Source organism: Arvicola amphibius, chromosome 5 (genome assembly GCF_903992535.2).
Source record: "Arvicola amphibius chromosome 5, mArvAmp1.2, whole genome shotgun sequence".
Classification (NCBI taxonomy): domain Eukaryota; kingdom Metazoa; phylum Chordata; class Mammalia; order Rodentia; family Cricetidae; genus Arvicola; species Arvicola amphibius.
This window is the reverse complement of record NC_052051.1, coordinates 139,859,750-139,880,858: the sequence shown is the minus strand read 5'-3', so window position 1 is coordinate 139,880,858 and position 21,109 is coordinate 139,859,750. Positions and strand designations below refer to the sequence as shown.

The 21,109-nt window shown below is 45.5% G+C and overlaps 1 protein-coding gene across 12 annotated transcripts in view; it reads right to left on the bottom strand.

Annotated features, from left to right (window-relative positions):
- Znf532 (zinc finger protein 532) overlaps positions 1-21,109 on the bottom strand; it is a 108,075-nt gene that overhangs the window by 13,122 nt on the left and 73,844 nt on the right. For 11 of the 12 annotated variants that reach the window (XM_038329905.2, XM_038329902.2, XM_038329907.2 and 8 more), the window contains one exon: positions 16,847-17,128. The exons of the other annotated variant lie outside the window; for it this stretch is intronic. In XM_038329905.2, the coding sequence (XP_038185833.1) occupies positions 16,847-17,128 (282 nt within the window). The remainder of the gene's footprint in view (positions 1-16,846; positions 17,129-21,109) is intronic. 12 annotated transcript variants of the gene reach the window in all.

Sequence of the window (21,109 nt, the reverse complement as noted above, 5' to 3'; positions counted from 1 at the left end):
CATTGCTCTCAAGGAACACCTGCTACAAAGCCAGCATCCAGGCACTGTCCTTCCCCAGCCAGTGGATGGGAGCACGGTGGCTTGCTGTGCACTGGGAGATGGGACTTACAACCAGCTGAGTGCTAACTCCACCCACAGTCGCCTAAGGGTGTCGGTGGCATGACTCAGGTTGGTTAGATTTGCTTGCTGTGAGGTGTCTCCCCTTTCTATGTGAATATGAAACTGTGCATTTGGAAATGACACCTGATTATCTGGCCCTCTCTGTGATGAGTAAGTCATGTTCAAGACATACAGAGACAGAGAGGAAAAAGGCAGTCGAGAAGTTAGGACTTTTGTTCTGCCAGCACAGGATGAGATACTATAGCCTCTTTATGATTTTGCAAATGCTTGAGGAAAATACAAGATGCATAGGAGTGTGGGTAGAGCTGTAGGTCCTTCAACAGTCCACAGAGGGGCTGGAGACAGGTACACCATTGCCCTGGAACAGAAGAGGCCAAGCATGTGAACTCAGACAAGGGAGTGCTTCCATGGCCATCTTTTAAGTGCAGGACAAAATCCAAGCTTCCCTTCTGGCGATTGGAGACAGGGATGCACCCTTCCTTAGCACTGGTTCCCGGGGGGCCCATTCAGGACCTTTCTAGACTAATAGAATCACCTAGCGTCTCCCAGGTCTCTGCAGTCACGACCTCTTTTCCCTTATACACTGCACAGCTGTGGGGCAAATCGTGCACAGTGGGGCTCCCCTCTGCCTACACCCATTTAGAGAGCTCTGCAGCTTTAAAGAGCAAGGCCTTGGGGCCTCCCCCTGCCTAGTCCCAATCTCCCCCCTTACACACACACACACACACACACACACACACACACACACACACACTTTCAGGCACTCCTTGCTGACATCCCTTTCGTGTCTGTGCCACATCCACGTGCTCTGGACCCCCACTCACATTCCTCCCACACATTCTCAAGGATGCTCTGGGAAGTCTCTCCTCTGAGAAGCCCACCCTGGAGTTCCTGAACCCCATCCCTCTCCAGTGAGGTGCAGTCCTCAGCTCTGCTTCCTTGCACTTAGACACAAGTTCAATATTTCTCCTCTAATAATCATTCGGGATTTTAACTTTGAAACCTGTCCTCATTAACAGCAGGCTGGTATCTTATGGCTGTGTTCACGGGTCCTCAACAAGCAAACTCCGAGCTGGAGTCTGAATTCAAAGTATCCCTCACAGAACACTTACTTTCAGTATGTGACTCTCCCAAGAAGCCTTCCCTCTACAAACTGGTTTTAGTTTTCATGACTGATGCTATCCATAGTGGGTACTATGCAATATGGTAAATGTTTACTGAACAGAAGTTAGTGGTACATACATAAGAAAAATGCTTACAAGTCAAACATTCCCATGGCATATGAACAGTCTGTTTACACAGTTCCAGAATGCCTAAGTACTCAAGAGGGAAAGAAAAAGATTGAGCATCCCCAGTCTGAAAAATTGACGGAAAAAAGTCAGTACAAATATTCCAAAGTAAAAAACAGATTAAAATAAAAATCCAAAATCTGAAACATGCTTCTGATCCTCAAAATTATTCAACCTGTGGTTGGTATAGATACTCTTATTTTTAAACTATTCTCTTTTTTAAGTCTAAAATCTAGTATATCTCTTAAAAATGAAGTTTTCTACAAAATAAATTTTCTACAACATAAGCACTGAGATTAACATAAATAATACCTTAGCAGTACATTCTTAAGTCCACTTGAAGTTGTTAGCACACCCAAGCGAGGAAGTGTTAACAATTACTGCTCGATTTTAAGGCTGACATCTGGATAAGCGAAAATTAATGCTATGTAGGCATTAAAATTTGCTCTTTAAGTCAGGCGGTGGTGGTGCATACCTTTAATGGCAGCACTTGGGAGGCAGAGGCAGGAGGATCTCTGTGAGTTTGAGGCTAGCCTGGGCTACAGAGCGAGTTCCAGGACAACGAAAGCTACACAGAGAAATCCTGTCTCTAAAAAACAAAAAACAAAACGACAGCAAATTTGTTTTTTCTTGCTAGGCCCTGCTACATAATGTTACCTCCAGCTACTGATGCCAAATGGCAGGAAAGAAACCTGCTGGTCCTGTGGCACTTGCTCACTGGTCAGATGACCTTTCAATAACCTTTCCACACACAAGGAACAGCCTTCCCTAACATTCGGAAAATGGTCATAAACCCTCAAACCCTAACGGGGAGACATTAGGACCCTGGCAACTGATGTCATTTTTCTGTTCCAACTCCATCATTTCCAAGAATAGACCAAGATAGCATGTTTATGCACACAGCACAAACTGCCCACACATGGAAGCTCTGCGAAGCATAATTAGAGTGTTAACATTAATCACATTAGCCAGGTTTCTGCAAGCTGAAGCTGGGCAGTTCTGGAGAAACATCTGAGACCAGTGTGACGCAGACTACAGCTTAGCCGAGTTCGTCTGGGCACACCAGACTTTTCAGGCCACAACGTCCCACTGTAGCTGCTCGATTCCGCACGCAGGCAGAGAGCAGCATCAAGACACAAATGGCAGGAGTGTGCTACCTCGGATTATTAAAATGTGAAATGTGGTTTCCTGGTCCTTGACTTAGACTGTTATCTCACACCCAACAGAAAATACCCTGCAGAACCAAATACACTTAGCCAAGTGGCTAATCAATCTAGGTAAAGTAACGAACGGACCAGCAAAATGAGGATGTTCTGGGGATAAACTTGTCTCTCGATTGGAATGGCAGGCTGCTGAACAATGGAACAACATCCCTCATGAGAATTTCTCCAGGAATCTCCTGCTGGAAGAAGGAAAAGGTGCCAGGCAGAGGGGAAGTGTGTCCCCCAAAGACTTTATACAGTTCCAACAATTTATTAGACCACCTTATAAAATAAGACTGAAGCCCGGCTAATGATGGGTCAATGGTCAGTGGGACCACGCATTGACCAGGACTCCTTAGAGGGTCCTATCTTTGGCCCTCTATTTAAACTGGTGTACAAAGAGAGTTCCAGGGCAGCTAGGGCTGTAACACAGAGAAAGCCTGTCTTGAAAAAAAACAAAAAACAAACAAACAAACAAATAAAACAAAAATAAATTTTGATCTCACTGCAGGACCTCCAAAGTCAGACTTGGGGAGTTTGCTGGATCTCTTTGCCCCTCTGCCCAATGTAGCCACATTGAATAAATCATTTTCTGTTTCTCACTTTTAATTTGGTTCTTTTAATTGTCTTATTGAGGATGGTTGCCAGCCCTGACCTGGGCACAAGTTGTACCTTCAAGATAGAAAAAAGTAATCCAAGTTGTACAAGGGGAATGCTTTTATTATTTCATGTTAGCACATTCTGAACAGATTCCCAGGCTAAGTGCATCGTTGAAAGTGATCTAGATTATGGAAGCAGCAGCTTTGAAATGGGCAGGCAAAGAACCCAGGCAAGTTGTCCTCTGCCTTCTATAGGCACTGTGCATATGTACTTGCAAACACACACACACACGCACGCGCGCGCACGCGCACACACACACACACACACACACACACAGAGAGAGAGAGAGAGAGAGAGAGAGAGAGAGAGAGAGAGAGAGAGAGAGAGAGAGAGAGAGAGAGGTGTGCGTGCGTGCGTGCAACAAATAAATGTAAAACTCTGGTCTGCTGATGACAATGTACAACTGAAAAATTACAATGCAAAAGGCTGATAAATGTACAATAATAAAAGGCCAAGTCCGAAGCAGAAAGAATAGAAGCACACAGATCCACAGCATTCATGCTCAGGGCAATACCAGACACTTTGCTGAGAGAAGGACTCACTTCCAGGGAAGCCCTGGGCACTAGACAATAGCACTACCGATGCCTGCCTGGGTTCCCTGCATCTTCACATGCAGAAGGCCTTGCAGTTCCTCCTATAACAGTAAACAAATCCCTCCTCTGCCCTGCCGGGGAACCCCTGGGCCGCTAGCCTCCGGCCCTCAGCTTGAATGCATCTTCCCTTACAACCCTGTCAGGAGGCCCTAACACTGTATACAGGACTAACAGTTCCTCACGAGGCTCTTTGAGGTGAACACTGAAAGAACGGATATAGCTGGGGGTGCAGACAGGGCCCCAGGCATGCGCTGTGTACTTTCTGACCACATCTGCCAACACCACATGACTGTGAAGTCTCTCTCCTGCCTTATTTCCCCTTTACAGGGGTTGGGCCTATCTCTGAGCTGTCTTTTGTTTCCACAATGCCTGCCTACCCATGGGGAACATGTGTTTTGTGTCTATTCTCAGAGAATCTGTCTTCAAAGAGAAACTGATGCAGAGAATTACAGAGAAACTGCCTGTCTGTCTTCCTTTCCTTCTCTTCGTTTCTTTAAATTAGGGTCTCTTGTAGCCCAATCAAGCCTTGAACTCACAATGTAGCTAGGCCCTGAACTTCTGATCCTACTGCATCCAACTCAAGCTGGAATTACATGTGTGCCACCAAGGCCAGCTTATGTGGTGCTAGGCTGAACCCAGGGCCTTGGGCATGCCAGCACACGCTCTGCATCTCCAGTTCCCATTTGCCTTCTAATACAACTCTCCATAGGATATTTTTCACCCTTTTTAATTACACTCCATGCGGCCTGCTGCCAGATTCGACACTACAGGGATCTCAGGCACAGGGAGGGTTGGAGGTCTGGGTAGAAGGGGAAGTGTCTGGCAGAATGAGAAGTAAAAGTCTTGTTATATAATAAGCTCCCAGCATGGGGCACAGCGTGTAGACAGCAAAACTCAAGGAACCAGGCCACCAGGAAGCTGAAGCCACTGGCTCCACATGATGGAAGCAGGGCTGAAAACAAACAGCTGTCTGTGCCAGGGAGCTGAACTCAGTGCCTGACTGTGGGCGGTGGTTTAATAAGAACTGTTCTTACGCCAGCAAGTCCTGCCTGGAACATTGACCCAGAGCAGGCTATGGCAGGATGCCTGTCTGGGCACCAGCACCCGCCCAGACATCCTCCACCTCCTGAGCACACTAGAAATAAACAGGAAAGCTTGGGGAGGAAGCCTGCTCCTCCATCGGCCCTGCGGGCACCGCAGCAGGCGAGTCTGGATGTCTGTAAACATCTTACTCGCTGTGCTGAAAGCTCTCAATTTTAAGAAGTTCCTGCTTTCATGCCTCAAAGGGCGCAGACTCTTCAGGGAGCGCCATGTGCAAAGATGCTCCTTGGTACCTAAAGCGGAGTGCCCTTAGGAAGGGTCTGGTTCTGCTGAGTCCACACTGTTCCAACCAGGCTCTTTCAGCCAGTTATCCTAGCCAAAGCCTCAGTCTGTCCAGCAGAAAGATAAAATTAAAGGTACAAATCTATGGTTGCCAAACCAGGCGACAGATGGCCATGGTAACAGACTTTGGCCAAACTGAGAGTCTCCATCAGCTTCGCCAGCTTCGCACACCAGAGATGAGCTGTGCGTGTGGACTGCTCCCGTTCACCTCGACTGCGCTCTAACCCTCACCCACAGGTGTGGGAGGTCACCCAGGCCCCCAAGGCTACAGCAGGTGCACAGGAAAATGGGGAGCTTGCTGGTGGCCACAGTGAGCTCAGGAAAGTCCCTGGGTGACGAACTGAAGTGGCAAAGGCGATGGAGACACTACCATGCGTTGGGAGGCCACACACAGCCCTGTGCTACATACAACAGAAGGCAAGGTCCACACAGCCAGGCTTCGGCAGTGTTCACACCTGCACACGTGCCAGGGCCTCCAGAATTGCTCTGGCAGCTCTGGAGGGTGGGCTAGAGAGCACTCTGGGGTCTGCCAAGGGAATTTACAGTGGCTCCTTAGCTATGGCTCCCAAAAAAGAGGTTCTGTAGGTCTGATCCAATCAGGAAGGATAAAAGCTGTTCCCACAGAACAAGTGCAGATACTTTTTCTTGTCACTATTCCCGAGCAGTAGTATGTAACAACCATCACCGTAACAACAATTTGCATGCTACTTCACTGTGTGGGCTCTTCTCGGTCATCCTAAGACATTTAAAATCCACAGGCAAGGAGTATCAAGCACGGGTACCGGAAAAGAAGCAGAATCTGCTCCAGAACCAATTCCCATGGATACAGAGGGGCCACTATACTGAGTTGCAATCACAAGGGACTGGATCCCAGTAGGATCCCCTAACTATACCAGCGCTGGGCATCCCAGGCCCTAAGGCCTAAAGTACTTTCAAGAACAAGGTACTGACTTGACGACGAGAACGTAATGTGGCTGCACATCCTTGGATGTGGGGGTTTTATGCTCGGTAACCCATGCAGTGCACTTTGATACAAACCCTCCCACAGTGTCATCGGAAAGCAGCCATAAACAGCTAATAAAGCCACGTCCTTTCCTTTAGCACACACAAATGAGTACTAGTAAATACACCTCTAACTCCACTCAATGTGTTTGCAACAAAGTCAGACAAGTTTATAGGAAATGCCTCTCCTACGGCTCCAGCAGACGTCTCACCAACACACAGTTCATCCCAATGGGAAATCCTCTGTCTGACACACAGTCGTCCTTCTGGCTACAACAGGAAGTGGAATAAAAGCCACAGGCTTATCTGTGTCACATTTTCAAATAACTTCATCTTTCCTGAGAGATTCAGTTCATTTTCTTTTTCTATGCCTCATAGAATAATTGGTATATTTTAGAAACAGAAATTGGTCATTTGCTTGTCGTTTTTCTTTCAATTTAGTGTTCTCAGTCTCCTGGCTTCTCCTCTTAAGTGAGGGTAATTCAACGTTGCAGTCTTGGTGGTGGGACGGGAATGATCTGGAGACCGAACCCATGGCCCTGTGCAAACAAGGAAAGTGTTCTACCTATGATCTATGTCCTCAACACTCAGGGTCCCTTTCTGCACCCTTCATTTCGTTCTCAATCAGTAAGTAATAGACAGGCAAGCGTGGGGCTTTCTAGACTCTGGCTGATAATCCCAACATAACTTAAGGCCCTGGGTTCCATCTCCAGTACTAGAGAAAATTATATTTATTACTTGATCCTAAAATTGAAGTCATACTCCAAAACCCCCTTCTTACTGGGACAGCTTTCCAAGCTCTGTAGATGAAGAGCTAATTACCCCACACAGCTTCTCTCTCCACTGTCAACTGACAGAGTTCTTGGGAAAGAAAGGGCAAGCAAGCAAGAGGGGAGATATGAGTATGCAATACCACAGTGACTGACGAGACGCTCCCACCCATGTCCTCCTGGTGCCCCAGCACTAGCCCCACACCTACAACCACACCATCAGAGAGAAGAGGGCTGAAAGGGAACTCCTGCTGATAGGTTGGGGCTGGGTCCATTTCTCGAGAGTTCTCAAACTTTCTCTAGAAACCACTCAAAACTACTCCCAGGATGACCACAATCCATGTGACATCTAAATCCATCCTGAACTAAGAGAGACAGGCCTTTCTAACACCCAGTGTGAGTCTCCAGGAGGTCCCCCAGCTAACTGACACCCTGCTGTGTATTCACCACAGCACAGACAACCTCTCGGGTGAGAACAGTAGGGATTCACACCCAAGGCCCCTACAAACATGGCTGGTGAGGACATACACTGCCAGCGCCTCAAGCAACCATTAGGAAGAGCTGGAGTAAACACCCATCAGAAAGAAAGCCTTACACTGTGAAAACAAAACAAAAAGTCCATAGACGGCTCCTCAGAGGACTAAAAACAGAACTGTACTATACGGACCAGTCACACCATCCTTGGTATGCCCAGAGGATACAAAGTTCTATGACGGAAGTACTAACACATCTGTGTTAATGCCTGGTATCATTTACAACAGCTAAGAAACAGACACAGCATGAGTGTCCAGGAACAGCTGAGTACATAAAGAAAATGTGATAAGTACACTTATGGAATCTTATTCACCTATAAAGAAAAATGAAATTAGTCTGCAGCTAAACCAATGGAATGGAAAATGGTTATGTTAAGAAAAAGGAGGCAGACCCGGAAAGACAAAAATCCCAAGTGTTCTCTCATAAGTGATCCCAGATTTCAGTCTATGTGTGAGGGTGTGTAGAAACTAGAAAGTTGTCGGAGCAGGGAGCAGAGGGAGAGATCCTGAGGTAGGGGAACAGAAGAGAAAGGAGAAAAGGGAAAGAGAAGGGGAGAAGTAACTAACATGCACCACGGCAGCAGAAGAGGAGCAACTGTGGGTCAGGGCACCGCAAAGGGGCAGGAGGATAAGAAGGTGAGTGGGGAGCAAGCAGGGAGAAACACAAAATGAAATGCCACATGAAACTCTTGCCTTTGTATCCTGACTTTAAAAACTAAAATTAATTAACAACTCAAATAAATAAATAAACAAACAGAACCCCACTAGGGGTGAAATAAATGAATGACTGGATGGATGAATAGATAGACAGAGAGACCCATCAGCAGTTATAAACCAGTTAGAGCCGGTGTCCCAGCTTACTGGTCCATGGGAGAAAACCCATCACCAAGATTTAGGGAAACCCATCACCAGGATTTAACTGCAACTGTTCAGCATGGTGTAGGCGCCCTAACAGCAGCTAGGAATCCATGGCTGACCCAACTCTGCTGCAGGGCCAGGAGTATTCTGAGTTTTCCCCAAGCCTTGCTCTTTGTTTGCAAAAACAGCCCAGTGTCCAGTCCTACATTAGAGTAAATGTTGCCACCCAGTCCGTGACCAGTCGTCTCTTGTCACTGTAACTACTTCCCCTGCAGTTCAGTCACAAGTTATCACAATCAGTAGCTAGAGGTGTCTTTTGTGCTCCTGAAACTAAAAACTGTCAATACCATCATTGCAAGGCATTTATATCCTTATATTAAAAGGTAAGGACTTCTATAAACCAGCCTTAGTATAAGATACACATTTCTAGCACAAAGCACTAATGTACAAATCAATTTATGTCTGGAAACCTAAGGCCCAAAAGGAAGGTCCCGTTTCATAGTAGAGCAGGGACAGAGCTGAGCCTCACAACTTTCCTGCTGGTGCATCTTTCCTGAGCAGGGTGTGGACACGAACCTGGAGTATACCAGGCATATCTACTACTACGCCACACCCAGAACCCGGCCTGGTCTGTGCACTTAAACACATCCCTCCTAACCTTTGAGTGATCACAAATTCTAAATCAAAGGACAGGAAAAACTAAACTTTTATCCTCTTATCAAGATAATATGATTTGGCTGAAGGTCAACACCCTCACAATTTAAATATAACTTGAGAAGAAAAAAAAAACAACTATTTTAATCCTGCACCCACATTAAAGTAACTCATGCCTTATGGAAACAGTATAAATGACGACCATTAACCACCTGGCCAAAAACCGTGCGAGCCAGATGATAGTCTCTGTCCACAGTCATCGCCTGTTAAAGGAGCAGACAAAGGAAGGCATGATATTTAATCCACAGATCTAATAAACCTTGACAAAGAAAACTGTGTCCTGTCCCTTTTACAAACATGAGTGGGCCCAGGCCGTATAGATGACTTTTAAAAGGTATGTAAATACTTCCAAAAGTCCTGAGTTCAATTCCCTGCAGCCACGTGATGGCTCACAACCATCTGTAGTGAGATCTGGTGCCCTCTTGAGTAAGAGACCTGGTCATTCATCCTCAATACCTTAGACCATGAAGCCCAATAATAGACAAGTTCAAAAGAACAGCCATATACGGGCTGCCCTTGCACGCATCAGCCAGGGCATAAATTTAAATTTTTTCATTCAAACACACACACACACACACACACACAATACTCACATGTACATGTATGCACAGACAGGCAGGCATGCACACGCGCACACACACACGACAACGAAAGTATGAAGTTTGTAAAGGATTACAGTAGTCTGGGTATGGCTGCTGCAGTCAGGAAAACAATACAGCCATCATTTTAAGAGGCACAAGTCAGCACAGGCTGTCTCAGCTCTGCTAAGGACCCAGACTCCACCTACCGTTCTCCCATTACTTTCTTCTAGCTACATCTGAAAGCCTATTCCACAAAAGGCTGAAAACAGTTTTACAAATCACCCACACCCAGTACAGAAAACAAGAAGGCGGAATCTGCAGTATTTGTCAAGATGGCTTAATGCGTCAAGGTGCTCACCAGCAAGCCTGGCCCCACATGGTAGAAAGAGAAAACAGATTCCCACAAGTTGTCCTGAATTCCACATATGCGCAGTAGCATGTGTATGCCCATAGATATGTACATGCACATACACACGAAAATTAATTTGGTGATTCTATCTTTCGCTTCACCCTCAACTGAGGTTACACCTTCGGGAACATTATTACAACGTCCCATGATCGCCTGTCCTGTAATCAGGATGAGACAACCTCAGATTTGAGAGCAACGACTTCTCTACTCACCACCCTTGAAACGCGTGACTTCTGTGGGCCTGGGCCTCCCCATTCACCAGCAGGAGGAAAGGCAGGGTGGAATTTTGTGAACAAGTGTGTGTGGGATCCACTTTTCCTGAATATAATGCAGCAAAGGGGGCTGGTGCTGTGAAAATCACATGAGCAAGAGCCATGGGGATGAGAGAACGTGGGTGTTTTAAAGCCTGGCTAGTCACCAGAATCACCTGGAAGCTCTAAGACCCGGCCATGTGTGCTGCCTCCACGGCCGCCTGCCTGTGTTCTTGGGGAGCAGGTGCGGCAGGGCACTAACAGGAGGCCCGAGCCATACTCACTGCTCTTCCTGAGCTCTCCCCTGACACAACAGCTGCTTCCAAAAGCGGTTCCCATTCTCAGGTTAGATCCGCTGTCAACATGAATTAGATACATGATCACAGCAAAAGGGAGAAAATGATGGGAAAGAGGATATTAACATAATCTCAAATTATCCTCCCACAAAGCACTTATTAATTACAATGGAAAATAGCAATTTGTAGAAGAAACTTGGCAATCACCACAATAACCAAGTATTTAGGGTTGACAGACCCAGGAGTGGGTCATAGAGCCACCAGGTTCATCCTAATAGGACACACTGAGACAGACAATGCCACTTCCGTGACATCCTTACCAAAATCAAATAGCAAATCACAAGGGAAACACCAGACAAGCCCAAATTGTAGGATACCATATTAAATCATCATGAAGACGACACAAAAGGTCACGGGTAGAGTAGAGTTGGAAAATCAAGCAACTGAACACAAACTCAAGGTTTAGACTAGAGGCCCGGTGAGAAAGGGGATGTTTGCAGAACAACTAGCGTATGTCTGAAGGACCGTTGACTCTACTTTATCAATGATGATGTATACCCAACTTTCTATCACATTCTCTCATCACAAAAATGTTAACAGTGGCCAAGCCAGATAATGGACAAATGGAAGTTCTAACCAATATTTGGAAGTCTAAAATTACTTCAAAATGAAATTTTTAAATGTTAAATTTATAAAGTATATGAAGCACAGTTTAGGGCTGGAGACATACCTCAGTACAAAGCCTGGGTTCAATTCCCACATTGCATAAACCACTGTGGCAGTGCATGCCTGTAATCCCAGGAGGATCAGGAGCTCAATGTCATCCTTGGCTATCATATCAAGATGAAAATCAGCTGGCCTATGTGAGACCGTTCTCAGAAATAATAAAGGGTACCGAAAACCACCTCTCATAGAAAGATTCTTTTGTATAAACTTTTACTAAAGGTGGTGTGTCAGTGCACACTTACAATCCCAGACACAGAGATAGGATACACAGCAAGACCCTGTCAGGGCAGGGGCAGGGGTTCTAGGGCTGGCAGGATGGCTCCATGGGTAAAGGCACCTGCCATTAAGCCTGATGACCAGAGTTCAATCCCTGGACCCCACGTGGTAGGAGAGAACTGACTTTTCCAAACTATCTTCTGGACCCCATGTATGCCATAGCACATACACACAAAGCAAATAATTTTTTAATTAATTTGGAATTCAAAGAAATAATAGCTATAGAACTGTACTATTCAAGACATGCAATGTCATGTCATCAATTTCAAAAGCACCTGTGGGGTGACTATTACTGGTTCTATTCTCCAGAGAAGTGGGGTAGTTACCGTTGTATAAAGCCCCACCGCTGGTAGGTAGGAGGTAATGCACCATTCAACAAGGCTGGTAGGCCCCATCTAAGTTAGGGAAACAACCTTGTCCACAGGGCCGAACTCTAAGGCTCTTAGCTTCCTCTGGACAGATCTCAGTTTCGTAATCCATCCCTGCCCCTCTGCTTTGGACTCTTCATATCAACAAGTTAGTAACAGTTCCTTTGTACTTCTATTACCATTCAAGGAGAAAATGACAGTTATCATAGATCATACTTTACTCTTAAAGACTTGAACAAATACAGACAACTTACTTTCTGTGTGACACAGCATCAGCTCTTACAACTGCACACGAGTTGATCTGTAATGGCCTCAGACATGACCTCATTTAGTAAATATTAATTTAGGTCCCTAGAAAGACCCCACAGAGCAATCAAAGAAAACATCAGGAGATATATAACCCACCTGAAACTGAGGAAGGACTCAGCTTGGAGATCTTCAAGCAATGACACTGAGCAGCTAATTTTACGGCAAAGAGTACAGAGACCCCAAGGATAAAAGGCATTCTATGGTTAGAAAGCTATTTAGAGCCACAAACCTGTACTTCACCCTCTGTGCCTGTGACTACCACAAACGCCCCGTTCCACACGGGAAAGCGCTGGTCCAAAGAGAAATACTTTAACTAGTGACGTTTAGAGATCCTCTGCAATATTCTGCATCGTAAGATAAGAGTAGTAACAAAATCAACGCACGACTCACCACCAAGCATTTGTGACCAGGGTCCAGCGAGACGGCACAGCAGGGAACGGTGCTTGTCACCCAAGCCTGAAGGCCTGAGCTGGACTCCCAGAACTTATAGAAGGGTGGCAGAAGAGCAGATTCCAGAAAGTTCTTTTCTGACATCCACAGGCTTGCTGTGGCATGGGTAACAACCCCCCCCCACACACATTGATCTCCACAGGCTGTCTGACACACGTAACCCCCCAAATACGCACACGCGCAACACCCTCCCCCCACAGATACATATATACACAATAATAACAAAATTTTCAAAAACAAAGAGTTCATCACCAAAGAGCATGTTAAATCCAACCACACTGAATGATGACATCAACCTCAGCAAATGATCCCTTTTACTGGTTGTCTATCTGAGGAATTCCTGTGACCAGCAAGTTTACAAGTTTTTAATTAAACTTTTAATATATACTATCTGGGCCAGTAAAGTGGCTCACTGGGAAAGACGTTTGCATGCAAACCTGATGACCTGCCTTCAATTCCTGGAACCCAAGTGTATGTCAGTGTTAACTTAAGAATCTAGAACCACCTGGGAGATGGGGCCTCTGGGCACGCCTGAGAGGAACTGTCTTCATTATGTCCCTTAAGGTGGAGAGACTGCCCACTGTGGGTGGCACCATTCCCTCACTGGGATCCTGGGCGTCTAAATGGAGAGAGGAAGTTAAACCAAGTGGTGCGCATTGCCTCTGCTTTTCAAGCATGGAGTGACATGAGCAGCTGCTCCAAGCTCATACAGGCTGCCCTGACTTACTCATCGTGACGGGGCTTGGTGTGCATTTGTTCCCTCAAGTTCCTTCTGCCAGAGTATTTTATCTCAGCACAGAAAAAGAAAACACCACAGAAAATGGAGGAGGAAGATGCTCTACACAAGGCTATCCCTCTGAGAGGCACGCGCATGTCACAAAATGTGGGCACACACACATGCACGCACGCACACACACACACACACACACACACACACACACACACACACACGGCACTAGATTATTGTAACATAAAAATCCTAATTTATACCAGCTGAGGATACCCCTAACTTAGATCTTTCCCCCAAACCTTAAAACGACCAACCATTCTGTCAGCACATGTGACTGTACTGCAGCGGGCCAGCCCTGCTGCGCGGGTTACTGAGAACTTACCCCACACATGCATGTATTTTCCTCCAGTCCTAACTGTAGTCTTGAAGTCAAGTATACCTTCACTTTGGCGGGTATTTCCAATGAACAGTGGCACTGCGCCAGGTAAACTAGCAAACTGGGGTGCTTCTGGCCAGACAGGGGCAACAGGAAGCCTTTCTAAACAGCCTATTCCCACAGAAGAGCAGCAGCGTATTTCAGAGCCTCGACTCACCCTAGCCTATAAGCACTGAAGGGTGCTTGTCACCTCACACACAACTTCTTCTAGGTCCCTACAACACAGGACACAGGAGGTCACGAGAGTATAACTCAAAGAGAAAGTTAAGCCTAAAAGGGGCGAGATGCCTGCCCAGTCAGACCTCATTCACACTCACTAACGTAAGAAATATTTCAACCCACTAACCAGCAGGTACCAGAGTGCCCAGAGATGGAGGATGAAGGACGTTTAGTGGGAGAGAGAAGGAAGGGCTGCCACAGAGGCACTCAAGAAGAACCATTTGGGATTAGGGGAGTGAGAAGGAACTTCTAATGAGGTGCTAAGCCGAGCCCTAAAGGATGAGCAGTTAGCCCCCAAGAGTAGTGTGGTCCCTCACACTGCTAGACCGTCACCTGAGGAGATCCAGAAACAAATAATCAGTGTTCAGAACACTGGAAGGATTTCTTTGCTCAGGGTGCAATTTCTGAAGACACAACAGGGCTGCAGAAGGAGCAGACCCAGGAAGGCAATGTACGAAGACTTGACTCTCAAGAGTGATGGGAACACAATGTTTTCTGAAAGAAGAGACACAGTCCAGTCTCACCTTTGAAAATGTTCTCGGGGGGGAAAAAAAAGAAAGAAGATGTTCTCTGCTGCCAGTGAGAAGAATGGTACCTGAGAATGCACGGATGCCTAGAGGAAGCCACACATCCCACAAGGAACGCCTGTTTCATCTGAAGAGACAACATACTAAAGCGAATGCAATAAAAACGCTGCTGTACAACTTGGAATCCCTGGATAGGTAAAGAATTTACAGCACTGGGTGGTCAAAAAGTAACACATTTGCTTCATGAGTGGCTCAAATAAATAGTATAAATAAATGAGACTTATTAATAAATGTGACTAATACCCTATATAAATAACTTCCCCAAAGTCCAGTATAAACTAGTTGCTAACCAGTTCCTTCACATTTTTATACAGTTCCCCAAGAACAAAGAAGATGAAGATTAAAGCAATAAGATGATATTTTATCTTTTAAAATATTATGCTTTTGAACCCATGGGTCAGTTTTAGAATCATCAAATGTGAGACAAGCTATATTCCTCATGACATGATATAAAAATAATCAAGTACCCGGATTTCAACTTGAGGCTGGGGAGATGGCTCGGTGGGTAGAGCACCTGCCAACAAGTGCTGGGAGCCGAGTCTGGACGCCCAGAACCCGGGGAGAGCTCCACCTAGGAGGGCAGACACCGGCGCTTCTACCGTGGACTGGGATGGAGGAAGGGACAGGAGAGCTGGAAGTTCATGGGCCAGTGCGCATGGTGTATGAACAAGAGACTGTCTCAAACAAAGGGGAAGGAAAAGACCAACACCCGACGTTTCCTCTGACCTCTACATCAAAGCCACACTCGCTCATGGAAGACATGCACACACAAAGATTTCAAATCCAGTAACAATAGAGATAACCTATCAATAAACTAAACAATTTTTACCCAGCAGTGGAGGCGCATGCCTTTAATCCCAGCTCTTGGGAGGGGAGGCCAAAGGCAGGAGGATCTCTGCGAGTTCAAGGATCTCTGTGAGTTCAATGCCAGCTTGGTCTACAGAGCGAATTCCAGGACAGACAGGACTACACAGAGAAATCCAGTCTCAAAAAAACAAAAACAATGTAATTTTCACAATAATCCAATAGTACATTCAAAATTAAAATTGAGCTATGAAATTATACAGCAACTATATAATATTATAAGAATTCTTTCTGGATCCCAATCAATCAGAAAATGTGAACACAGCCTAACATGATATTCCAATACAGTAACAGGCGATATAAAAAATAATTCTGCTTATGCTATTAAGTCTAATTGTTAAGTGAGGTTTTTTTTTTATTTTTACATTTATTTGTTCTATGTATGTGTGTGCACATGCATGTGTCCACAAGTGTGGCAGTCAAAAGGCAACTTGCAGGAGTCTGTTCTCTCCTACTATGTGGGTCCTGGGGACTGAGCTCAGGTCACCAGACTTGAGCCATCGCACTGGCCCTTTTAGGTGGTTTTAAAAAATTCATTCCAGTTAAAAATGCACATTTATTATTTTTAAAAGAGACTGTGGGCTGAAGAGATGGCTCCGTAGTCAGAGTGCCTGCTGCTCTCACAGTGCCTCAGTTCAATACCCAGCACCCACAGCTCACAACAGAGGATCTAGAACCCTCTTATGCCCTCCGTAAACACTGCACACACAGTTGCACATACATGCAGGCAAACACTCATAAAGTAAAAACAAATAAATCCCAAAAGAGACAGAGTACCATCATCTGGTGACTCTCGTCAGGAGTTGAACTGCAGAGCTTCCTAAGGGATGAGGCTCATCTTGTACTATAAACTCAAGGAAGGACAGGTGAAGTGCAAGGCCACTAGCAGCATTCAGCATCACTGCAGCCTCTCCAACCCTCTCCTCCTTGCTGGTCACAGACTAAACGGCACACTCTGGTGCCTGCCTTAGCTTCACCTGCAGTGACCTCAGCTATCAACAGACACGATGGACAAGCTATGCCTACTGTTGCATGTGCAAGGGAAGGCAGTTGGGATCAGGAGGGTTTGGGAACGTCCATTCTACAGATACAGAAAGAGAGGCATACAGACAAAGAGGTCATACTAATCCTAACCCTGACAGAGCCACAAGCTGAATGTCAGAGGTGGCCAGCACAGACGCTCCTCCTGGTGCTGGAGCATGGATGTCACGCTCACTGACCTTCCCATGTTCCTTCCTCATGTGAGAGAGATACACATCCCTCTGTGTGAACAGACGGTCACACTCCCAACACGTCCACCCGAGACTGGCCATCTTCTTCGAGTCTGTGGATTTCTTTGCAGGAGATGGAGACTTCTTATCCAGTTTCTCTTTCCCATTCATAGCCTTGGCGTCCTCTCTGCTGTGGTTTGCTGAATTCTGAGTTGCAGGCTTAATGCTCAAAGGCAGGTTTATACCCAAGTTTGGAGGCCCTTCAACACTTTTCAATGTTCCATGCATAGACTGCATTATAAAAAGAAAAGAAACGCCTATCATAAGTCACACCGCTTCGACAGAATGACAATCATTCACCAAGCATTTCCTAAACTAAAAATATACATTTTTAAAAGGGCAGTCAGACTTGGTGGCACACACCTGTAACGCCAGCACTCAGGAGGCAGAGGCAGGAAGATCTCTACACAGCAAGTTCTGGGCCAGCCTGGGCTACACAGTAATTCTTGTCACAAAAAAATATAAATAAATCAAGATGAATTAAAAACAATGGAGCCACGACGCGTAGTGGTGCACATCTTTAAACCCAGCAGTCAGGAGATAGAGGCATGCAGATGTCTGTGAATTTGAGGTCACCCTGGTCTACGTAGGCAGTTCTACGCAAGCCAGGGTGATAGTGAGACCCTGTCTCAAAAAAAAAAAAAAAACAAAACAACAACAACAAAAATGAGGAAGGGAACGGGGGATAAAGGAACATTAACTTTCTTTACTTGTAGAGAGGGTTCACATGTCAAGGCACAGGTGTGGAGATCAGAGGACAACTTGAAGGAACTGGTTCTCTCCTTCTACTGTGTAGGTACTGGGATGAGACTTGGGCCATTGGGATAGCAGAGGGTACCTTTACCCACTGAGTGATCTCTCCAGTCCCATAAAGAAACATAATAAATTAACTTTAATGACTGCTCTAAGCTATGTTTCAGTTTCAACTTTTTAAATTTATTTATTTTGTGTGCATGTGTTTATGTGTGTGGGTGAACACATGCCACAGACCACATATGGAAGTTGTGAATCTATTGGGAGTTAAGCATCTCATTCCACCATATGGAATTCAGGATAGTCCTGGAAATCAAACTCAGGTTGTCAGGGGCCTTTACCCACTGAGCCATCTCATTGATCATCGTTCCAAATAATTTCGAGGCCTATCCATCAGTGCCATTTTAGACTCTCTGAAGAGAGGACCCTGTACTGGAACATGTTAGTTAGCCCCTCCCTCAGCCAAGAGCGAGTCCTCTGGAGATGGTGTCACCTTGCCGCTTACAGAACTGTATAAGTAGTCTCACGTGCAAAAGAGTATCCAAGGCTCATGATCCAGCAAGCCATGCTACTTCTCACATTCTTGGATTACCTGTAGCTTTTAGGTACAGGCACTGCCAGGATTTGGGGGTAATTTCCACCTCTCAATCACCCGTTACTGTGGGGAGTATACTGCCTCTACGTGTGTACCCAGTAGGTACTCAAAAAGCCTTTTAAAATTGGGTAGCTGTTTATTATCATTAACAGTCAACAAACAGCGATCCTGAACTCACAGCACTTCAGATGTGGAAGGATAAAATCAGTACAATTTGATTCCTTTTTACCCCTTTGCAGTCCTAAGCATTGCGTCTAGGGCTGCATGCATTCCAGGCAAGTACTCCATACTGAGATATGCACCTTTCTACATTTTATTTTGAGGCAGTCTCACCAAATTGCCCAGGCTGGCCTTGCACTCACTATTTAGCTCAGGCAAATCCTGAACTTGCAACTTCGTAGCCAGCTATGGGCAGTACCACCAGACTCAACTGAAGCAATGATTCTAAAGACTTTTGTTTCTTGTTGTCTGTATCCTCTCAAGACACAGTTGTTGTGAGTGAGGCCTTCTCTCCTGATAAGAAGGTCATTTGCCTCACAATTTCTGTGCCCACAGGACATTCACAGGAGCTGTCCCTCAGGAGTTCTGACACCCACCCAGGTCCCCATTGTCAACAGACCAGATCTGTGGAAGGCTTGGCCCTAAATTCCTCCTGAGTGGTCAAGAAAGACATCATTCTAACTCCCCAGGATGCTGTCTTAAGAAAGGGCTTAGCTAAACAGTTCAGTATTAGTGGCCTTCTTGCCCCCGTCCTTCCCAGGAGGAAAAGGGAGTGGTGTGGTAGTCTCCGAGCAGGGCAGACAGTTTCCTAAAGTCACACCTGCTTTTCTCCAAGTACATGCCAGACTTCTGTGTACCCAGAAGGCAGCTAGTCTCTGCCTCAGTACATAACTTACCTGTTTAGACTTGTGTGTGTGTGTGTGTGTGTGTGTTTCACACGTGTCCATGTGAAGACCAGAGGTCAATCCCAGGAGTCTTCCCCCCATTTTAACAACTTCACTCTCTCTGGAGCTTTTTTTTTAAATGTCTAACCATTTTAAAACTAAGGGACAAATTCTCAAGTCTTAAACTTTCCATAAGCTTCAAGACAAATGGAAGAGAGGGCAGGAACGTATTTCTCCTCCGTAAAATAACCCTGGGGACAGAAATCACCAAGAAGTGGGGATTCCACCAAGACAAGAAGAGCACTGTGCTGAAGTGAAGGTTTCTAAGTTATTTATTGTGTATTTGTCTATACACTGTAAGTAAAAGCAAAACAGAAATCAACTATCTTTAATGAAAGAAATACAAATATGTCTAGCATATGCAAAGTCCTACATTTGATCACCAGAAACATCTTTTTAAAATACTAATACGACTTAATTCATTCAGAAATGACTTTTCCTTGGCTCCTGCAACAGCAGCTAACCTAGATGACTGTAAGTTAAAGGGGTCAGCTGAAAGTGAATGTCCACACGGAGGGTAAGGACCTACCCGGTAAATATATATGTATCCTGGGAGAACAGGGACATGGTGTGAGTCAGGTTAAGAAAGGGTCACCTGAGAGACAGAAAGAGAAGACAGTGGAAGAGAGAGAGAGAGAGAGAGAGAGAGAGAGAGAGAGAGAGAGAGAGAGAGAGAGAGTGTGTATGTGTGTGTGTGTGAGTGTGAGTGTGGGGGCGGGGAGAGCCACCCTCCCCAACATCCCCACTCCAGTTCTCCTTTATGACTAACTGCTCACAAGTACCAGGCAAGATAAATATGGAGCAAGTAAGAGAAGCATCATTTTAAACATAAAGATGCCTTAAAACATTGTATTTCTATTCTTTCCTACCAAGCATAACATAACAGGAGTTCAGGACGCTAGCATGGACATAAAATGAAAACAGCCCCACTGTTTTCCTATCACATAGGCTGGGAAGGGTCCAGATGACTAAAACAATCTCTCTCCGTGGTCACGGGATTAGACCATTCTTCCTCAATCTCTATTCTTTGGGGTCTATATTTATCCACATTCACTATTACAAGAAGAATCCCCTATCCCACCCACACACCACTTCCTCATGCCAAGCTTAAGTTCCAGAAAGCAAATCTCAGAAGCCTTGGATAGGCAACTCACCCCTCCCTGCCTACCTCCTGTTGGGGGGGGCGGGGAGAAGAGCGAAGCTAGAACTGAGCAGGAGGGTCACCAGCCTTTAATCCCATTACTTAGGAGGCTGAAGCAGGAGATTTCTGGAAAATCAAGGTCAGCTTGGTTTATGTAGTAAATTCTAGGCAAGCTAGATCCTAAGATCTAAGATCGAAGGACCCTATCTATTAAAAAGAGGCAGGGGAGAAAGGAAGGAAAAAGAAAGCCGTAATTAAGTACCAGCCTTGAGACTGAAAATGGAGCATGTTGCCTCTTTAGGGGTATAGAGACTAGAATCCAAACAAGGCACTTACATTAACACCCACACCAGGTCCAACACCCAATCTGCCCTAAGTATTTAAAGCCAGCAACTCAGTGCCTGTTGAGATGATGACGCCCCCTCTCCCAACAGAGTTAGCCCTCAGGTTTAGAGACACTAATTGGTGGTTGGTATAGGGTTGAGGGGATGAGGGAGTTATTATATGGACTCAGGGGTATAAACTGTGTGTGTGTGTGTGTGTGTGTGTGTGTGTGTGTGTGTGTGTAAAAAGGAGGATTAACTGGTCTGAAGGAATAATTGATATTTGTGAGTTATTGTTTTTTGAAAACTGTATTGGTGCTGATTCTTGTATATTGATATATTGAACATTGTATGAGAGTATGATCCTACCTCTGTTTGAAACAATTGTTATATTGAGATATATACCATATTGCAATGTACATTTCTACCTCGGATATTATTTATGTAATGACCCTG